Source organism: Theropithecus gelada, chromosome 10 (genome assembly GCF_003255815.1).
Source record: "Theropithecus gelada isolate Dixy chromosome 10, Tgel_1.0, whole genome shotgun sequence".
Lineage (NCBI taxonomy): Eukaryota > Metazoa > Chordata > Mammalia > Primates > Cercopithecidae > Theropithecus > Theropithecus gelada.
In genome coordinates, this window is record NC_037678.1 from 66,020,145 (window position 1) to 66,040,822 (window position 20,678).

General features: G+C 48.9%; 2 protein-coding genes across 5 annotated transcripts in view; one reads left to right on the forward strand and one right to left on the reverse strand.

Moving 5' to 3' along the window:
- Positions 1-3,331, forward strand: part of SLA2 (Src like adaptor 2) — a 37,357-nt gene extending 34,026 nt beyond the window's left edge. Inside the window, exons 6-8 of the mRNA XM_025398860.1 lie at positions 305-454; positions 1,234-1,366; positions 1,682-3,331. Of these exons, the coding sequence (XP_025254645.1) occupies positions 305-454; positions 1,234-1,366; positions 1,682-1,802 (404 nt within the window). The 3' untranslated portion in view covers positions 1,803-3,331. The remainder of the gene's footprint in view (positions 1-304; positions 455-1,233; positions 1,367-1,681) is intronic.
- On the reverse strand, positions 3,097-10,158 carry LOC112632819 (uncharacterized protein C20orf24 homolog). 4 transcript variants are annotated; one of them, XM_025398863.1, is made up of 4 exons: positions 9,754-10,158; positions 8,281-8,384; positions 6,107-6,236; positions 3,097-3,636 (listed from the first exon to the last, which is right to left on the reverse strand). In XM_025398863.1, the coding sequence occupies exons 1-4, from the start codon at positions 9,865-9,867 to the stop codon at positions 3,595-3,597; spliced, it is 390 nt and encodes a 129-aa protein (XP_025254648.1). In that variant the 5' UTR covers positions 9,868-10,158; the 3' UTR covers positions 3,097-3,594. The 4 variants fall into 4 exon arrangements, with proteins under 4 accessions (XP_025254648.1, XP_025254649.1, XP_025254647.1 ...); XM_025398864.1 differs by having other exon boundaries at positions 3,097-3,654; XM_025398862.1 differs by having other exon boundaries at positions 6,079-6,236.
- Positions 10,159-20,678: the final 10,520 nt, after the last annotated feature.

Genomic DNA, 20,678 nt, shown 5'->3' on the forward strand with positions numbered 1-20,678 from the left:
AAAAAAAAAAAAAAAAAAAAAAAAAAAAAAAAAAAAAGAACAGCCAACGCTGAATGTTCATTCACACGGTGCCAGACCCTGTACTGAGGGCTCTGTGTGTGATTTGATTTCACCCTCACAAGACCCCCATATATATGAACATGTTATTGATGATTGAGAGAGCAAGTCTTTGTCCTGCTTCTGCCCAAGACACTTCCCTTCTGCCGGGGCCCCATGGCCATGTTGCCTATCTTCGTTTCCCAACCTGGGTGGGGCTGAGTCCCAGCAGGGCCTCAGCGCCACCCCTGGACCCCTTTGTCCTCAGGCTCTTACTCCCTGTCAGTCCGCCTCAGCCGCCCTGCATCCTGGGACCGAATCAGACACTACAGGATCCAGCGCCTTGACAATGGCTGGCTGTATATCTCACCGCGCCTCACCTTCCCCTCACTCCAGGCCCTGGTGGACCATTACTCTGGTATGGCCTTTCCCTGCCCCCAGGAGTAGGCTGGGATAGTCTGCGGGGAAGAGCAGGCAGTGGTGTCCTCGGATATTTTACCTGCTATGGAGTATTCAGACAGACAGAAGAGAGGCCTCCCCTATTTTCACACCAGTCCCCATGCCAAGAAATGCAGGCTGGAAGCCTTGTCTTCACCTCGTGCCCTAGCAGAAAAGCCACATACCTCCTGTGTAGGCTCCGGTCAGTACCTTGCCTACCACACTGGTTCTGATTCAAAGCCCCTGGCAGCAGGTGGAGTTCTCTCCACAGGAACCGGACCCAGAGCTGCTGCTGTGTGGGACTCAATCCTGACTCTCCTTAGTACTTCCTGATGCCGGTCCTTCAACAGACACTGGAAGATGCAGTCACTGGGCACAGCGTCAGGGCGCAGAGAGGGAAGAGCACTCTCAGAAAACTCCGGGGTTTTCTGCAGGTCACTCCATGCAGGAGTAGACAGTAGAAGTAGACTGAGCATTCCTTAGCTTTCTTCTTCCCAAAGCAATTTCCTAACCAGAAACTTGAGCTCAGGAGGTCCATGGACTCACCCTAAATCATACAGTGATTGTCTCCCAAAAGTTAGCCCAGAAAGACCTTTGACTGCATCTGTCTCCATGAAACCAACAGCTTGGGGCTCATGTCCTGTCACTCTTTTGTAACCATGCCCCCTCCTGCCAAGTGTGGGGGGCTGTCAGGATGAGGGCTGTTGGGGAGAAGTAGGGTGGAGTCGGCCATGTCAGGGATGGAGGTCTCTTCCTCAGAGCTGGCGGATGACATCTGCTGCCTCCTCAAGGAGCCCTGTGTCCTGCAGAGGGCTGGCCCGCTCCCTAGCAAGGATATACCCCTACCTGTGACTGTACAGAGGACACCACTCAACTGGAAAGAGCTGGACAGGTAAAGTCGGGGACTCCTGGAAACATGAAAGCAGGACCAAGAGTTAGAAGGACCCACCCCTGGGAACCACAACCCGAATGTACCTGTCACACTCAGGGACACCTGGCAGCTAGAGCCAGGGCACACTGACTCAACTCCTGGAGCACAGCCCAGGCTCGGCAGGTGGGGCTGGGAAGCTGATCTGATAGGGAACAGGGGAGCCCCATGAGGTCCTCATCAGGAGTGAGGGGTTTTGAGAACAGTGCATTTTTGTGTGTAGTGAGTGCAGGGAGGAGGAATAGGCTCCTTGACCCAATTCTCTTCCTTTGTCCACAGCTCCCTCCTGTTTTCTGAAGTTCCCACAGGGGAGGAGTCTCTTCTCAGTGAGGGTCTCCGGGAGTCCCTCAGCTCCTACATCAGCCTGAATGAGGAGGCTGTCTCTTTGGATGATGCCTAGGCCCAAAGGGAAATCAAGATTGCACACCTAGAACCCCAATTCAGCCCAGCCACCTGAGCACCCCAGAGGCAAGGCTGTGCACTCAGTGAGGGAGGGCTGGGACACAAAGGTGCATCCAAGGTCCCACCTGTACCCTTGCTCTTTCCTCTCTTGGCCCTAAGAAGTCACCTACCTCCTCCCAGTGCCATGACCCCACCTGCGACCTCTAGTCCAAATGCAGAGAAGTTGGGACAAGGGCCAGGGTTCCAAAAAGAGAGTAAGCCTCCTGCGGGTCTGACCTAGTCAGTTCTCGAGTTTGTTTCCAGTACCATCTGGATGCCCTGCCTGCTGAGCCCCGTTCTACATCCCCCGTTAACCAGGCCCCACCCACAAGGTAGAAACAACCCCTAGCTTCTGTGAGAAAATCATTTTCGGGAAATTGACAAGTCTCGTTGAGACCACCACCGTACCTCAGAAGATAGGACTGTGGCCTAGAAGGGAAAGGAAAACTGAGGAGATGATGTCTTACCGTAGCAGCAGATCATAGGTGCTCCAGCCTCTACATGATCTCCAGAGCAATGAGAAAGACTTCTGACAGTCTAAGTCCTCAAATGTCCCCCATTGAGGACAACAGCCCCAGCTCTTTTTTTCTGAAACGGAGTCTTGCTCTGTTGCCCAGGCTGGAGTGCAATGGCGCGATCTCAGCTCACTGCAACCTTCATCTCCTGGATTCAAACAATTCTCCTGCCTCAGCCACCAGAGTAGCTGGGATTACAGGTGCATACCACCATGCCTGGCTAATTTTTTTGTATTTTTAATAGAGATGGGGTTTCACCATGTTGTCCAGGCTGGTTTCGAACTCCTGACCTCAGGTGATCCACCCGCCTCGGCCTCTCAAAGTGCTGGGATTACAGGTGTAAGCGACCGCACCCAGCCTAGCTTTCAGATCTCTCTTTCATTTTGTGGCTTACCATTCCCTAGCACACTGGCCTTGCCATCTTGTGGCCAAATACAAAATAACACCTCTTAAGTCTAGCACACTGCAGTGAGGCCAGGCACCTCAGTGCTGGGCAGGGGTATCAGAAGGTGCTAAGCCCTCTCTCCACAATGCCAAGACTGAGGCCACAGCCTACACCAAATCCAGCGCTTAATTTCCCTGCTGCCCTCATAAAGAGAAAGAGGTCTGCTGGATCTGCTAAGGGAGCACGGAGAGGAAGAAAGAGGGATGGGGTGGGAGGTACCACCTCGAGTGTTCCTACTGGGTTCCCAAGCTACAGGTGGGGTGGGAAAGGCTTTATCAGGTATCATCAACAGGTTCTCAATTAAAGATTTATTCAAGTATCTGAAAACATTCTACAATGGAAACTGTTATTAGATGCTGCCTGTACTGTGCTATGGACCACACACATACAGTCATGCTGTTTCAGAAGACTTTAAATGCCACTGATAGTTTAGAAACTGTACACCTGATGGAGAATCGAGGAAGACAATTTAATGTTTCATCTGAATCCAGAGGTGCATCAAATTAAATGACAGCTCCACTTGGCAAACAGCTGTTACTTGACGGTATCCAAGAAGAAATGGTTGGTGACGGATAAATTCAGAAATGCTTCTCCAAAGGTGGGTGGTTTTTAAAAAGTTTCAGGTCACAACCCTTGCAGAAAACACTGATGCCCAACACACTGATTCGCGGTCCAGGAAACATGGGTCTTCCAAGTTCCAAGGGGCTGGGGTTCCCCAACGATCAAGTTCCTGTGCTGTAATCCAGAGGGTCCTTTGGACTGGATAGGGAGCAGTTGGGAGCTGTACACCATCAGTCATAATGAATGGCAGTGTAAAAGATGATCCAGATGACCTAGTGAGGAGACAAGCACTGTTCATAGGTCACCTGGGTTAACACAGGCCCTGATTCCACAAAACAAAAATGCCAGATGAGAATGTGAACACGGGGCACTCTCCCGGGGCTATCCATTGCACAATCGGCTTGGGGAGTCTAAGTTAAAATTTCACTGAAATCACACTGTCACTAACAGAGCCCAGGACTGCCCACCTGCGCTTGCAAAGCAACTCCTGATAAGTTCCTCCCCTACCAAATGGCAACCCCAGGCCCAGGGAATTGAGGTACAGAGGTGGAAATGATTCAAGTAAAGCATACTACACTGCTAGCAGGTGCTGCAACTACCAGTGTGAAAATACCATTATAATTTGTCAGGTGCATATCAAAGCAGGGATTCTCAAACCTTGTCTACCCATTGTAATCTCCTGGTTCTTTAAAAAACATATAGCTGCCCCAGCAATACCTCTCAGAAGATTTTATTGGTTTGGATTAGAGTCTGGACACATAAGGTTTTTTTTTTTTTAATCCTGCTGGGACTCAACAGGTACACACCACCACTCCTGGCTATTTTTTTTTCCCCCTGTAGAGATGGGTTTCACCATATTGCCCAGGCTGGTCTTGAACTCCTGGAGTCAAGCAGTCTACCTGCCTCAGCCTCCTATAGTGCTGTAATCCCAGCACTTTGGGAGGCCGAGACGGGTGGATCACGAGGTCAGATCAAGACCATCCTGGCTAAAATGGTGAAACCCCGTCTCTATTAAAAAAATACAAAAAACTAGCCGGGCGAGGTGGCGGGCGCCTGTAGTCCCAGCTACTCGGGAGGCTGAGGCAGGAGAATGGCGTGAACCTGGGAGGCGGAGCTTGCAGCTAGCTGAGATCCGGCCACTGTACTCCAGCCTGGGAGACAGAGCGAGACTGCGTCTCAAAAAAAAAACGGGCTGGGCGCGGTGGCTCACACCTGTAATCCCAGTACTTTGGGAGGCGGAAGTGGGCGGATCACTTGAGGTCAGGAGTTTGAGACCAGCCTGGCCAACATGATGAAACCCCATTTCTACTAAAAATACAAAAACTATCCAGGCATGGTGGCTCACGCCTGTAGTCCCAACTACTGGGGAGACTGAGGTGGGAGGATCACTTGAGCCCAGGAGGCGGAGTCTGCAGTAAGCCAAGATTATGCCACTGCACTCCAGCCTGGGTGAAAGGGTGAGACCCTGTGTCAAAAAAATAATAGTATACAGTTCAGAAGTTTTCTATATGGGCACAGGTGTGCAAACATCACCACTGATTTCAAAACATTACTCCAAAAAGAGCCTGTTTCCTTTATCAGCTACTCTCCCTCCCCTCCTCCCAGCCACTGGCAAGCACTAATATACTTTTTGCCTCAATGGATTTGCTCACTGGGAGATTCTGCATATAGAATCACACAATATATGGTCTTTTATATCTGGATTCTTCCACTTAGCATAATGTTTGAAGGTTCATCCATGTTATACAGCATGTATCGGTACTTCATTCTTTTTTTTTTTTTTGAGATAGTCTTGCTCTGTCTCCCAGGCTGGAGTGCAGTAGCGCAATCTTGGCTCACTGCAAGCTCCGCCTCCTGGGTTCACACCATTCTCGTCTCAGCCTCCCCAGTAGCTGGGACTACGCGCACCCACCACCAACCCCGGCTAATTTTTTTAGTAGAGACAGGGTTTCACCTTGTTAGCCACGATGGTCTCGATCTCCTGACCTTGTGATCTGCCCGCTTCGGCCTCCCAAAGTGCTGGGATTACGGGTGTGAGCCACCGTGCCCGGCCACTTCATTCCTTTTTAAGACCAAATAACATTCTACTGTATGGATATATATTATCCTATCCATTCATCAAGTGATGGTCATTTGGATTGTTTGTACTTTTTAGCTATTATGAAAAATATTTCCTAGTTTCTTTTTTGAGGTGGAGTTTCCCTCTTGTTGCCCAGGCTGGAATGCGATGGCATGATTTCAGCTCACTGCAACCTCTGCCTCCCAGGTTCAAGAGATTCTCATGCCTCGGCCTCCCAAGTAGCTGCGATTACAGGTGCCCACCACCACGCCCAACTAATTTTTTGTATTTTTAGTAGAGATGGGATTTCACCATGTTGGCCAGGCTGATTTTGAACTCCTGACCTTAGGTGATCTGCCTGCCTTGGCCTCCCAAACTGCTGAGATTACAGGCCTGAGCCACCGTGCTCGGCCCTCCTAGTTTCTAATATGTAGCCAGGGTTGAGAATCAGATGTAGAAGCTGACGATGGGCCCTGGATTTACACATTACAGGGGACTGTACAGTATTTCAGACCACATCTTCTAGGATGTGGCTCAACACAGGCCATGGCCCTGAGCCTCAGAAGCCTTTAGAAAAACAACACCCTGTTCACATAGTGTAACTCAATCAGTGGGGTCCCCTCCTGTAAGTGACACCTCATGAAATGAACAGTACCTGTTATAAAACTATCAGCTACACATACCATGAACAAGGCAAAAGAGGTCATAAACCCTTCTTTCGTGAGCTCCCACGTGCCGCCATATTCTTCCTCATCAATCTGTAGATAATTGCTGAAGTAGAGGTACAGGACTCCTGCATTGATCAGGCAGAATCTGGAGCAAGAGAGAACAAGTACCAAACATAAACTGTAAGATTAGAAGACTCAGAACTTGGGGCCGGGCGTGGTGGCTCACGCCTGTTATCCCAGCACTTTGGGAGGCTGAGGTAGGTGGATCACTTGTGGTCAGGAGTTCGAGAACAGCCTGGCCAACAGGATGAAACCCTGTCTCTACTAAAAATACAAAAACTAGCAGGGCATTGTGGTGGGCACCTGTAATCCCAGCTGTTCAGGAGCCTGAGGCAGGAGAACTGCTTGAACCCAGAGGCGGAGAGGCTGCAGTGAGCCAAAATTATTCCACTGCACTCCAGCCTGGGCAACAGCAAAACTCCATATATAAGTATATAGTTTTGTGTGTGTGTGTGTGTGTGTGTGTATGTGTATGTGTATTATATAGTTCTCCAAAGCCCCTTGAAGACAGACAGAATGGCTGCTGAGCTGTCCCAAACAGGACCTGACATGGTCCTCCAGGTAGCTCCAGCTAGAGGCAGGCTATGGGAGAAACACACGTGAAGCCGCTGCTTCACAGCCTAGTTGAGCAGGCAACAGCATACCCCCTGTACAACTCCCAGTGGGAGACCATTTCTGGATATCCACTGTCTGTTACTGCTATAGGATGCAGATGTGAAGATGACTGTTCCTGCCCTCAGCTCACCATCAGTTACGGGGCTAGGAACAGCAATGAGCCAGGCACGGTGGCTCATGCCTGTAATCCCAGCACTTTGGGAGGCCAAAGTAGGCGGATCACCTGAGGTCAGGAGTTCAGGACCAGCCCAGCCAACATGGCAAAACTGTCTCTACTAAAAATACAAAAAAATAAGCCGGGCATGTTGGTGGGTACCCGTAGTCCCAGCTACTTGGAAGTCTGAGGCAGGAGAATTGCTTGAACCTGAGAGATGGAAGTTGCAGTGAGCCGAGATCATGCCAGTGCACTCCTGCCTGGGCGCCAGAGCAAGACTCCGTCTCAAAAAAAAAAAAAAGAGGGACCTATGCCAGACATTTTGACTCATGCCTGTAATCCCAACACTTTGAGAGGCCGAGGAAGGAGGATCACTTGAGCCCAAGAGTTCAAGGCTAGCCTGGGCAATGTAGAGAAACCCCGTCTCTACAAAATTTTTAAAAATCAGCCAAGTATTGTGGCTCACGCCTGTAGTTCCAGTTACTTAGGAGGCTGAGGCAGGAAAATCATTTGAATCCAGGAGGTTAAGGCTGCAGTCAGCCGTGATGGTGCCACTGTGCTCCCACCTGGGCGACAAAGTGGGGCCCTATCTCAAAAAAACAAAATTGGCCGGGCGCGGTGGCTCAAGCCTGTAATCCCAGCACTTTGGGAGGCCGAGGCGGGTGTATCACGAGGTCAGGAGATCGAGACCATCCTGGCTAACATGGTGAAACCCCGTCTCTACTAAAAATACAAAAAACTAGCCGGGTGTGGTGGCGGGCGCCTGTAGTCCCAGCTACTCGGAGGCTGAGGCAGGAGAATGGCGTGAACCCGGGAGGTGGAGCTTGCAGTGAGCCGAGATCGCGCCACTGCACTCCAGCCTGGGCGACAGAGCGAGACTCCGTCTCAAAAAAAAAAAAAAAAAAAAACAAAAAAAACAAAATGAAGGGACCTGAAATAACTTCTGCTAAAGCCAAGGTTTAGCACCTGGCACTAAGCATAGTGCCAGGCACAAGGGAAAATGGTCGTCAAATACAGAAGTTCCTACTTCCCCAACTTGCACAGGAACAAAGGTCACAGCAGAACTAGAGGGCATGCCACCAACAAGTAATGTGATAGCCTCTTGCATGAGGTCCCTTTAGACCCATGAATGAATGGACTTGCCCAGCCTTCAGGAAGGCAGGAAGGTAACCTGCCTGACCTGAGATGCTCCTGAGGAGTGGTGCACCAGACCCAGGAGTGCCATTGTAGGGCCGCTGCTTTGCTCTATTCATCACACACACACAGCTCCAGAGCAGCAATGGCCTTTCCTATAACAGGAAAAAAAGCCTCTATTTAAAAAGAAATGATACCATGAAAATGTAAGATACCCAAGACTTACCCTGCTATTCCCAAGAAACCTCGTAATGGTAAAACTCCCCAAATGACACCCAGGACCACAGCAATGATCTGTCGGAACCAGTAGATCACATCTAAAAATTCATCCTGTAGAAAAGACAGAAAATGCAAGAATTATCTGGGGGTGGGTGCCATAGTACAGCCAGAGGGGGGAATATGAAACCTTTCTACTAAACACATCCAGAAAATTTGTTTCCCCCAAAGGCAACGGTATGTGCTTCCTGTTTCACCTTACTTAAAATGTGATAGAAATGATACATTTAGACATCATTAAGCGATCACTTCCAGAATCTATGCTCTAAATCAAAATTCTAGAGCTGCATATATAATATGACCTGTAATGAAATGATTGTGATAGTAATCGTGCTACTGGCCGCACATATGGACTAGAAGCAAAAATGCTGGAGGCAGGTGCCAGCATATTTAAGTTTCATGGAAGAACACAGAAGACAACTCAGGTTTCCGATCTGCCCTAGATTCCAGAAACCAGTCCTTATACAAGAAAAGAAAGAAATGACACAGCAGATTAGAGACTGCAGGTTTTGCAAGAGTTGGGCAGGGCTGGGGGCAGAACAAGGGCACCTTCAGGAAGTGCCTCCCATCCCCCCTTACAGGAACTTCAGGAAGGAAAATCCCACTTCGGCAGCCCAGAAAACCAAAGAAATGACTGCAAATATAATACTCTTTCCAAACTACCTGGAATCAAGCGGTTTGTGATCACCCCTTCCAGATCACGGAGCAGAGTTACGAAGCATCCTCCGAATGGGACGAGTAAGAACGTCCTGAAGTCCCAACCAATACGTATTGAAGTCCCAATACGTATTTGGTGGCATTTCTCTACCCCGATACCTCACACTCACCCAGTGGGTGGTCTCAGTCTCCCCTCTTGACTCATGCTTATCAAAGTATTCAGTCCTTTTCATTCAACAGGCAACAACAGCTCAAGATTGGCGAGCCTCACTATGTGCAAAAGGCTTTAACCCACCACCGTACCCTCACTTCAGAGCTATTCTTAGATTCCGCAAGGAGAGCACCTGGCACGTAGAAAGCATTCTCAGTAGAAGTCTGTTAGTGTTAGTTTGTACTAGTTAATTCGAAAGAGACAAGTAACTTACTCAAAACCCTACTGCACATAAAAGGCGGAGGCCGAATCGAATTCAGCTCCCTTTCCCCGTTCAGGCACAAGCCCTGCCCGCGGATGACAAAGCCTCTCCCCGCTCCTCGTCAATTCCGCATAACTACGGGGCTTCGGCCTTAGGCCACCCTTCGGGGAGCTCCAAGCCCAGCTGTCCGCCCAGTGCCCGCCAAGTTTGTTCTGATACTCTTGGGCCACCCGCCCCCACTGCCCTACTCGATAGCGCCGGAACGGGGGCGAGGGCAGGCCCAGGCCAGTCTTCCCGTTCCCCGAGTCCCAGCCGGCTCCTCGCGTCCGCGCCCTGTTCGGGCTCCACCGTACCTTGTCCTCCCAGGCCGCGTCGCTCCGCAGCACCTTGCTCCAGACGGAGACTTTGAGGGCCCCGTTGGCCAGCTGCGGCTGAGGCGGCTCCTCCTTCCGCCGCCCGCCGCTCATCCTCCCGTCGCGCCGCCCGGGCCGGGCCTGGGGCGCGCGGGCTGAGCCAAAGGGAGTCGGGGTCTAGGGTCGCGGGTCACGGCGCGGGTCGGCTGCAGGCTCAGCGGTCCGGTCCTGCGGCGCGCTGCAGTTCCTCTCACCCGGCCAACCTACCCGGCTCCGCTGGCTCTACTGAGCAGGCGCCGCAAAGGGAGGGGCGGCACAGTGTCGTGCGACCTCCCGCCGACGTGCTGACGCAGCCAATCGGCAGCCGCGCAGCCGTCCGAGTGAAAGAGCAACCATCACCTTGGCGCAAGCGTGCTACTCGTGGCGGAAATGACGTCAGCCTCTGCCAGGCTCGCGGTAAGGTGTGAGGGAAGGGACAATCTTGGTAGAACGGTGAAATGGGCGCCAGGAGGCGCTGTGGAGACCGAGGAGGTAAGGGAACACCGAGGCTGGACGTCAGCGTCGCCCAGTCGGCCACAGCTGACCCTCGAGCAGCGAGTGGGGCAGGAGCGGCTCTACCTTTCCTTGCGACCTACACGCCGGCTGAGCCCAGACCTCGCTCCAGGGTAGCCCCAAGCTGCCCCGCGGGATTTAGCCGGTTTATTTTCTCCCCTAACCCTGCAAGTTCTGTGGGGCCTTGTTCAAGATGTTAACTCTTCTGTAATAACTAAGCATCTCATCTTGCCCAGCACATTCTTTCGGCATACGAGAGCCCTGAGACCCCAAAAGAGGAAATGAGTTTCTGAAGCCGTATAGCAAGGTGGACTCAACCGGGTACTCCTGAGCGGCAAATACAAGAATTGGGTTAGGTGTCAGAATATCTGAGTGTTCACATACAGCGTCCTCACCATGTGCTGCGTCAGTGCTTCACAAAATGAGCTTCCAGAGCAGCAGCGGCCGCATCGCCTGGGAACTGGATAGGGTGGCAGGTTCTCGGCCCCCATTCCACACCTACTGACTCAGAACCCCTGGGGACGGGGCTCCTTCCGATGTTTGAACAAGCCCTCCAGGTGGTGCCAGGCGCACTGTGTTGGTAAGTCCAGAGACCAAGGCACATCCCTTCTGGACAGTGGATTTTTTTTTTTTTTTTTGAGATGGCACGGTCTCCGCTCACTGCAACATCCACCTCCCAGGTTCAAGCGATTCTCGTGCCTCAGCGTCCCACGTAGCTGGGATTATAGGCGCCCGCCACCACGCTCCACTGATTTTTTTTTGTATTTTAGTAGAGAGGGGGGTTTCACCATGTTGCCCAGGCTGGTCTCGAACTCCTGAGCTCAGGCAATCCGCCCATCTTGGACTCCCAAAGTGCTAGGATTACAGGCATGAGCCTCCTCACCCGGCCTCTGGACAGTGGATTTATAGAGGCAAGTAATGTATCTGGACCTGGGTGTGTCTGACTCCAAAATCTGTGCTCTTAACGGTTAAACTTTAAAGCTTAAAGAGTATCAATGAGGTCAGAGCATCTTTTGCATACCTATCAACATTCACCTGTAATTCTTCACTTTTCGTGAGTAATAGAACTTCGTAGGGAGGCCAGGCGCAGTGGCTCACTCCTGTAATCCCAGCACTTTGGAAGGCCGAGGTGGGTGGATCACTTCAGGTCAGGAGTTCGAGACCAGCCTAGCCAACACGGTTGAAACCCCGTCTGTACTAAAAATACAAAAAAAAAAAAAAAAACCAAACAAAAAAACTAGCCAGGCGTGGTGGTGGGGACCCGTAATCCCAGCTTCTCAGGAGGCTCGAGGCATGAGAATTGTTTGAACCTTGGAGGCGGAGGTTGCAGTGAGCCAAGATCACGCCATTGTATTCCAGCCTTGGCAACAGAGCAAGACTTGGTCTCAAAAACAACAAAAAACAAACAAACAAAAGAACCTCCTAGAGAGCTTTTCCAGAATACCATAGCTGCTGTTTTCCACCCCAAGCCTACCCTGACATTGTTTCAGTAGATTAAGTGGGGCTGGACCCCCAAGGTGAAACATACTGCGATCACATTACTGTCTGGAACTGGTGGAAGGGCCGTATACGTTGTATGGGTGCACACCTTTTGTCCTAAGTTTCCCCATGGGTCTTGTTCTTTTCAGCCCTGCCTCTTTTCTGATCCAGTTTCCCTCCCATATGAAATGGTAAAGCTTAGCCAGTTGAAGGAAATCAAAATATTTTGCCCCAAAATATGGCTCCCTCATATAATGACTATTTTAGTTTAGTTTCTGAGACAGGGTCTCGCTCCGTTGCCCATGCTCAAATGCAGTGGCATGATCAGGGCTCACTGCACCTTTGATCTCCTGGGCTCAAATGATCTTCCCATCTCAACTTCCCAAGTAGCTGGAGCCACAGGCACAGGCACATGCCACCACGCCTGGCTAAGTTTATTTATTTATTTATTTTGATTATTATTATTATTTTTTGAGACAGAGTCTCACTCTGTTGCCCAAGCTGGAGTGCAGTGGCATGATCTCAGCTCACTGCAACCTCTGCCTCCCAGGTTCAACAAGTTCTATTGACTCAGTCTCCCCAGAAGCTGGGATTACAGGTGCGTGCCACCACACCTGGCTAATTTTTGTATTTTTCAGTAGAGATGGGGTTTTGCCATCTTGTCCAGGCTGGTCTCAAATTCCTGACCTCAAGTGATCTGCCTGCCTTGGCCTCCCAAAGGGCTGGGATTACAGGCATTAGCCACCACGCCCTGCCATGTTTTTTCTTTTTCTTTTTTTTTTTTTTAAATTTTCTGTAGAGACAGGGTCTCACTATGTTGCCTAGGCTGGTCTTGAACTCCTGGGCTCAAGCAATCCTCCCATCTCAGCCTCCCAGTGTGTTGGGATTACAGGCATGACCCACTGTGCCTAGCATAATGAATATCTGAAATTGAAAACCTTTAGAGATCAGGGGGCTGGAAGAGACTTTTCCCCTATCTACATAAAGATATGACTGACCCACCAAGGAGAAGAGTTCTTGTTCCTTTCCCTGTTATATCACTTTCTATTGCAGAAGATAAGACAGTGTAACCACACCTGAACAGATCCTTTTCAAGGTAGTGACTGTCTCCAAAAATGATTTAAATTCCAAAGATAACTGTTTACAACTTAACTTCTGTTTCTCATCCATTCTTCCTAATAATCATTTGTTGTCCCTCAATAAAATTCCTGTGCTCCCCCTTCCCATAACCTGTTCTACCAGGATCCAAGTCCCCATTCTTTCTGTAACCTCAAGATAGTACAGAAACTTCTGTACCTGGCTGGGTGCAGTGGCTCACACCTGTAATGCCAGCACTTTGGGAGGCCGAGGCGGGTGGATCACCTGAGGTTAGGAGTTCGAGACCAGCCTGACCAACATGGAGAAACCCCATCTCTACTAAACTTACAAAAAATTAGCCAAACATGGTGGCGTGCACCTGTAATCCCAGCTACTCAGGAGGCTGAGGCAGGAGAATCACTTGAACCTGGGAGACGGAGGTTGCAGTGAGCCAAGATCATGCCATTGCACTCCAACTTGGGCAACAAGAGCAAAACTCCATCTAAAAAAAAAAGAGGCTTCTGTACCTTACTGGGGAGTTGGGGAGCTGGGTCTTCATTCTGAAGACTCCTGTGTATACGTGTTAAATCAAATTGTATGCCTTTTCTCCTGGTAATCAATCTGCCTCATATTACTGATTTTCAGGGAAACTTCAGGGGGCCAAGAGCTTCCAAACTGACTTGTTTGGAAGTGTACCATTGTTACAAAACCTCTTTTACAGACTCCCTGCTAGCATGTAGTTCAGAAGACAAACTAATGAATCTGTCACGGAACGAAGGAAGAATGACTAACCTTTGGCCTAAAGGTAAGTTTTCACTCTGCCAGGTCTCCTCCTGGTGAAGATATATAATGGGGAACCTGATCTGGGGGGATTAGGGAAGGCTAAACTCTGAAGGAAGAGATTAGAAGGAAAAGAGGGAGGTGAAGGTGGGAGAGAACATTCAGGAAAATGAAACCGTGTGGGCTAATGGTAAGGAATGAAGCCACCAGAGGGGAAGCACAGGGGAAAATCATGCCGAAGAGCTTGCTTCTTATCCCAGGGGTAGGGGAAGCCATCAGGTTTGCATCTTAGAAGGATCATGCTTGCTGCTATTTGGAGGACTGGATCAGAATGAATGGGGGACTAGTTAAAAGTCTACTAAAGTCATTTAGGTGAGAGTTGGTGAGGGCACTGAAGATGCAGAAAACTGGATTCAAAAGTTCTTTTTGTTGTTGTTGTTTGAGAAAGAGTCTCATTCTTGTTGCCCAAGCTGGTGTGCAGTGGCATGATCTTGGCTCACTGCAACCTCCACCTCCCAGGTTCAAGCAATTCTCCTGACTCAGCCTCCTGAGTAGCTGGAATTACAGGCGCCCACCACCACATCTGGGTAATTTTTTTTGTGTTTTTAGTAGAGACAGGGTTTCACCATGTTTGGCCAGGCTGGTCTTGAACCCCTGACCTCAGGTGATCCACCCGCCTGAGCCCCCCAAAGTCCTGGGATTACAGGCATGAGCCACCATGCCCAGCCCATTCTTTTTTAAATTAAACATATTATTTATTTATGTATTTATTTTGGAGACAGAGTTTCACTCTGTTGCCCAGGCTGGAGTGCAGTGGCACCATCTCAGTTCACTGTAGCCTCTGCCTCCCAGGTTCAAGTGATTCTCATGCCTCAGCCTCCGAGAGTAGATGGGATTACAGGTGTGTGCCACCACACCTGCCTAATTTTTTGTATTTTAGTAGACATGGGGTTTCACCGTGTTGCCCAGGGTGGTCTTGAACTACTGAGCTCAGGCAATCTGCCTGCCTTAGCCTTCCAAAGTGCTGGGATTACAGGTGTGAGCCACCACACCCAGCCAAATTAAAAATATTTTTAAGGGCCTGGCATGGTGGTTCATGCCTGTAATCCCAGCAGTTTGGGAGGCCAAGACAGGAGGATCACTTGAACCCAGGAGCTCAAGACTAGCCTGGGCTACACAGAGAGACCCCATTTCTACAAAAAAGAAAAGAAAAGAAAAAAACAATTAGCCAGGCATGGTGGTACACGCCTGTAGTCCCAACTATTTGAAGGCTGAGGTGGGAGGCTCGCTTAAGCCCAGGAGGTAGAGGCTGCAGTGAACTGTGATCATCACACCACTGCACTCCAGCCTGGGTGACAGAGAGACTCAGTCTCAAAAAAAAAAAAAAAATTGTTTTTTAAATTTTAGTAAAATATATCTAACGAAGTTTATCATTTCAACACTTAAGTGTATAGTTCAGTGGCATTAAGTGCATTCACTTTGTTCTGCAGCCATCACCACCATCCATTTTTCAGAACTTTGTGATCTTATAAAATTGAAACTCTGTACCCATTAAAAATAACTCCTCATTCTCCCATTTCCCCAGTCCCTGGAAACCAGTTCCATTCTACTTTCTCTGTAGGAATTTGACTATTCTAATGGGTATCTCATATGAGTACAGTATTCGTCCTTTTGTGACTGGTTTCAGTTAGCATTATGTCCTCCAGGTTTACCCATACTGTAGCATGTGTTAAAATTTCCTTCCTTTTAAAGCTGTTGTATGTGCATACCACATTTTGCTTTTACCCACTGATAGACACTTGGGTTGCTTACACTTTGACTATTCTGAATAATGCTGCTACGTATTGGAGCGCACAAATATCTGTTCGTGTCCCTGCTTTGTTATTTTGGGCACATTCTCAGAAGTGGAATTGCTAGATCATATTGTAATTCCATTTTTAATTTTTTGAGGAACTGTTGTTTTCCACAGCAGCTGCAACATTTCGCGTTTCCACCAGCAGTGCACAAGGGTTCGGAGATACATGATTTTTGTTGTTGTTGTTGTTGTTGAGGAGTCTTGCTCTGTCGCCCAGGCTGGAGGGCAATGGCGCAATCTCGGCTCACTGCAACCTCCGCCTCCTGGGTTCAAGTGATTCTTCTGCCTCAGCCTCCCAAGTAGTTGGGATTACAGGTGTCCGCCACTTTGCCAGGTTAATTTTTGTATTTTTAGTAGGGACAGGGTTTCGCCATGTTGGTCAGATTGGTCTGGAACTCCTGACCTCATGATCCGCCTGCCTCGGCCGCCCAAAATCCTCCCTGGGTTACAGGCATGAGCCACTGCGCTTAGCCTTTTTCTGTTGTTAATAATCATCCTACTAGGTGCAAAGTAGTATTTTCATTGTGGTTTTGATTTGCACTTCCCTAGTGATTAGTAATGATTGAGCATCTCATTAGGCAGTATTTTTTTCTTTTTATGTCACTTTGCTTTTCTTTTCTTTTTTTTTTTTTTTTTGAGACAGAGTCTCGCTCTGTCACCCAGGTTGGAGTGCAGTGGTGCGATCTCCGCTCACTGCCACCTCCACCTCCCAGGTTCAAGGGATTCTCCTCAGCCTCCCAAGTAGCTAGGATTACAGGTGCCCACCACTACGCCCAGCTAATTTTTGTATTTTTAGTAGAGACAGGGTTTCATCATGTTGGCCAGGCTGGTCTCAAACTCCTGACCTCAAGTGATCCACCCACCTCAGCCTCCCAAAGTGCTGGTATTACAGGCATGAGCCACTGCGTCCCGCTCTAGGTCATGTTTGTATTACATTGTGAAGCTCTGACTGTAACTCCAAGAGCCACTATGTTTGCATGGGATTGGGAGAGGTCACAGAAAGTTCTAGTCAGAAAGGTCCTCAAATCCTGCAGTGTAGCCCAAGGTCATATGGGAAGTTAGAAGTTCAACAGGCATCTGAAACCTGCTCCCTGTTCCTCCTCTTACCTTTCTAGGATCAGACAAAGCTAAGCTGGCAGACAGAGTGGAAGCCCTTCTCTAGAAGGTATTTTTGGGACTCAGACTTGATCCCTTTTTGCTTTTACACAAGGCTTTCCTTATCTTAGGAAGCGGGGAATCTGGCTGAATCTCAGCGAATCCATCTGGTTAAAATAAACATCTTGGGTGGTCTGAGATGGAAAATAACTTGATGAAGGGTCAGATTTGGAAGTGGGAGAGACAGATTTGGAAGTAGGACAAATTTTGTCTTTGTGAGTTTGTAGCTTTTTAGCACTAGTTGAACACGAGCTCAGCCTTAGGGCTGTTTCCTCCCAGCTGAATGCCCGAGGGCACTGCCAGCTGCTTGGAGTGGGGTTTGGAGAGGAAGGTATGTTCTGAGAGGTAAGACTGGCCCCTCACAGGCACTGATGGATCACAGGTATCAGAAATCCTGGGGGCAACTACCAGCCATGGAAAGAGCACCCGTTGTTGGAATGGAGGTCTGAGATCGCATCCGGGCCTTTTTTTTTTTGGCCTACAATAAATGTCATACTAGTACTTAATGAACCCTTACTAGCTACCAGTCACTTTACTAAATGTTTTACATTCATTTGTTATCACTCTGTCACCCAGGCTGGAGTGCAGTGGGACAGTCTCGACTCACTGCAACCTCCACCTCCCGGGTTCAAGCGATTCTCCCGCCTCAGCCTCCTGAGCAGCTGAGACTACAGGCACCTGCCACCATGCTCAGCTAAGTTTTGGGGTTTTGCCACGTTTGCCAGGCTGGTCTCGAGCTCCTGACCTTGGGTGATCCACCTGCCTGTCTTTCCAAAGTGATGGGATTACAGGTATGAGCCGCTGCGTCTGGCCACATTTGTTTTCATCCAAAACCTGGCTGGGCTTTTAACCATTATACTAAACTCTTCTCTTTTTATACCTTTACTTGCAATTTCTCTACATTGAGTGTGGATTACTTTGGTAATTAAAATGGTAGGGCTACACTTGACCTTCAAGTTACCATAGCCTCCTGAGTGCCAAGATGGCAGATGGTTCAGAGACCCTTCTTCCTCTCATCTTGTAACTTTGAAAGACAAAGTTTCTACTTTCCCAGCCCAGCAGTTTCCTGGGGATAGGTCAGCGTCCTGACAATGATCAAGGTCTGTGGAGCAAGATCATCAGAATCTCCTGTGGCATCAGTGAGGAATGCAGATTCCTGCCCAGACTCTCTGGGCGTGAGGTCTGGGAATATGCATCTTTATAAGCTTTCCTGATGATCTTGATGGATATTTAGGCCTGAGAATCACTTCTCTGTGTAATTAGGCCCAATTCCACCACTTACAAGCTGTGTGGTATGGGGTAAGTTATTTTACAGGTTGTTTTTCCCTCAGCTGTGTGCTACGCAAGGTTAGATAGTAACATATAGATTATCCCATTTCATCCTCCCAAGAGATATTATTGTTCCCACTTTATTGATGATGAAAACTGAAGTCTGGAGTAGTGAACTGTCTTGTCTATGGTCACGACAACTAATCTGTGACAGACCAAAAATTTGACACCAGGCTTGGGTCATACAGAAATGCCTTTGAAATCAGTAACTCTGACAGCAGTGATGGTTATTTCTGCATCCTTCTTGAGTGCCACACCTTATCCTCTGCAGCTCTAGCGCATAACATAGCAAGGATACACCCATACAAGGCAGACCTGGCCTCTGCCTTATGGGAGTTTTCATGTAGCAGCGTTCCTTTTTTTTTTTTTTTTTTTGAGATGGAGTTTTGCTCTGTTGCCCAGGCTGGAGTTCAGCAGTGCGATCTTGGCTCACTCCAACCTCTGCCTCCCGGGTTCAAGCAATTCTCCTGCCTCAGCCGCCCGAGTAGCTGGGATTGCAGGTGCCCGCCACCGTGCCAGGCTAATTTTTGTATTTTTAGTAGAGATGGAGTTTTACCATCTTGGCCAGGCCAGTCTCGAACTCCTGACCTCGTGATCTACCCGCTTTGGCCTCCCAAATTGTTGGGATTACAGGCGTCAGCCACTGTGCCCAGTCCATGTAGCAGCTTTCAAGCTAGACTGTACTTTTAAAATCCAGAGTCCTGAGTCTTACCCCAGAGATGCTTATTCATAGGGCTGAGTCGATGCAAAAAAAAAAAAAAAAAAAAAAAGGTTCTAAGCCTGGGGGCCATGGAGAAACTACCATTCAAAAACAGTGGAATGGAAGAGGACTTCCCTGACCACCGGTCTAGAGGATGGCATACACCCTCCCACCAATCACTACCACTACTTTTATTTTATTTTAATAAAGAGACTATCTCAAAAAAAAAAAAAAAAAAAAAAGAAAGAAAGAAAAGAAAAGAACAAGGGTACAGAGAGGCGGTCAGGCAATCCATAGCCAGGTCCAAAGAGACAGCAGCTATTCACGACCGGGGCAGATGCATTTAAAAGCTGTTTCCTGAATGAGACTATAAGAAGAAAGGTGGATGTCCTTAGATCATGTTCCCAACTTCAGAGGAGGGGCCCTTGCCACATTATCCCGCAGTTCACTTTCATTATCTAGAGTGCTTGCTCACTCCAGGGCTTGTTTGAAGCTTGATGCAGAAGACACTTTTGGTTTCAGTTCCTTTTATTTTTTTTGAGACAGAGTCTCGCTCTGTCGCTCAGGCTAGAGTGCAGTGGCGCGATCTCGGCTCACTGCAACCTCCACCTCCGTGGTTCAAGCGATTCTCTTTGCCTCAGCCTCCTGAGTATTTGGGATTACAGGGGTGTGCCACCACACCCACCAATTTTTGTATTTTTAGTAGAGACAGGGTTTCACCATGTTGGCCAGGCTGGTCTCCAACTCCTGACCTCAAAAGTGATGTACCCACCTCAGCCTCCCAAAATGTTGGAATTACAAGCACGAGCCACTGCGCCCAGCCAATGTGAATTATATATTAAACTTACTTTGAAAAGGCGTAACAGCACGAGCCTATTCTGCTGAGCTCCAGAGCCAAGTGTGCAGTTTGAGAGATACTAAGAGAGAAGTGGGGGAAAATCAGGACCTTGGGTGAATGGCTAAGGGAGTTGAGGCTCTTTAATCTGGGAAACTTGAGTGGGGAGGCTGTCTCTCGAAATTCCTAGAGAATGACCTGTAGAAGACCAGACATCCTCCATCCAGGTGTACTGGGGAGAAATTAAGATTTCGTTCACGAGAAGAAACTTCTTGTGCTTAGGTCGTAGCAGTGTTCTAGACAGCTAGATGATACTACATTAGTGGTCACTATATATAACTGCCCACTATATTAGTTCAGATAGGTTCTGGGCAGACCTGAGTGACCCTGAAGGAAAACATAATTGAATTTGAATTCTAGCTCCATATTTATATGGGCTATATGAGTTCAGGCAAGTATCTTAAATCCCTACTCAATTACTCTCTTAAAAAAAAAAAAGCGGCCAGGCGCGGTGGCTCAAGCCTGTAATCCCAGCACTTTGGGAGGCCGAGACGGGCGGATCACGAGGTCAGGAGATCGAGACCATCCTGGCTAACACGGTGAAACCCCGTCTCTACTAAAAAATACAAAAAACTAGCCGGGCGAGGTGGCGGGCGCCTGTGGTCCCAGCTACTCGGGAGGCTGAGGCAGGAGAATGGCGTGAACCCGGGAGGCGGAGCTTGCAGTGAGCTGAGATCCGGCCACTGCACTCCAGCCTGGGCGACAGAGCCAGACTCAGTCTCAAAAAAAAAAAAAAAAAAAAGAGATCGAACATAGCACAGACCCAGACCCAGGCCCAGGCCCACTCAGCCAAACTCAGTCTCCCACTGTTGCAGACCCTGGTTTTTGTAGTTTGGGCTGCAGTTAGTGTATTGTCATTTCAGTATGGCAGAAATGTATTAACAGCTAATTTAAGCAAAAAGGGGAATTCACTAGCTTACATAATAGGGAAGTCTAGAGGTAGTCCTGGTTTCAGACATGACTGGAGTTTCCACCTCATAGCTGCTTCTCTCTGTGTTGGGTTCACGCTGCAGTTGTGCTCATTTCTTACCGAGAGAGGGGGAGGACAAAACTGCCAGTTCCAGCCGGGCGCGGTGGCTCAAGCCTGTAATCCCAGCACTTTG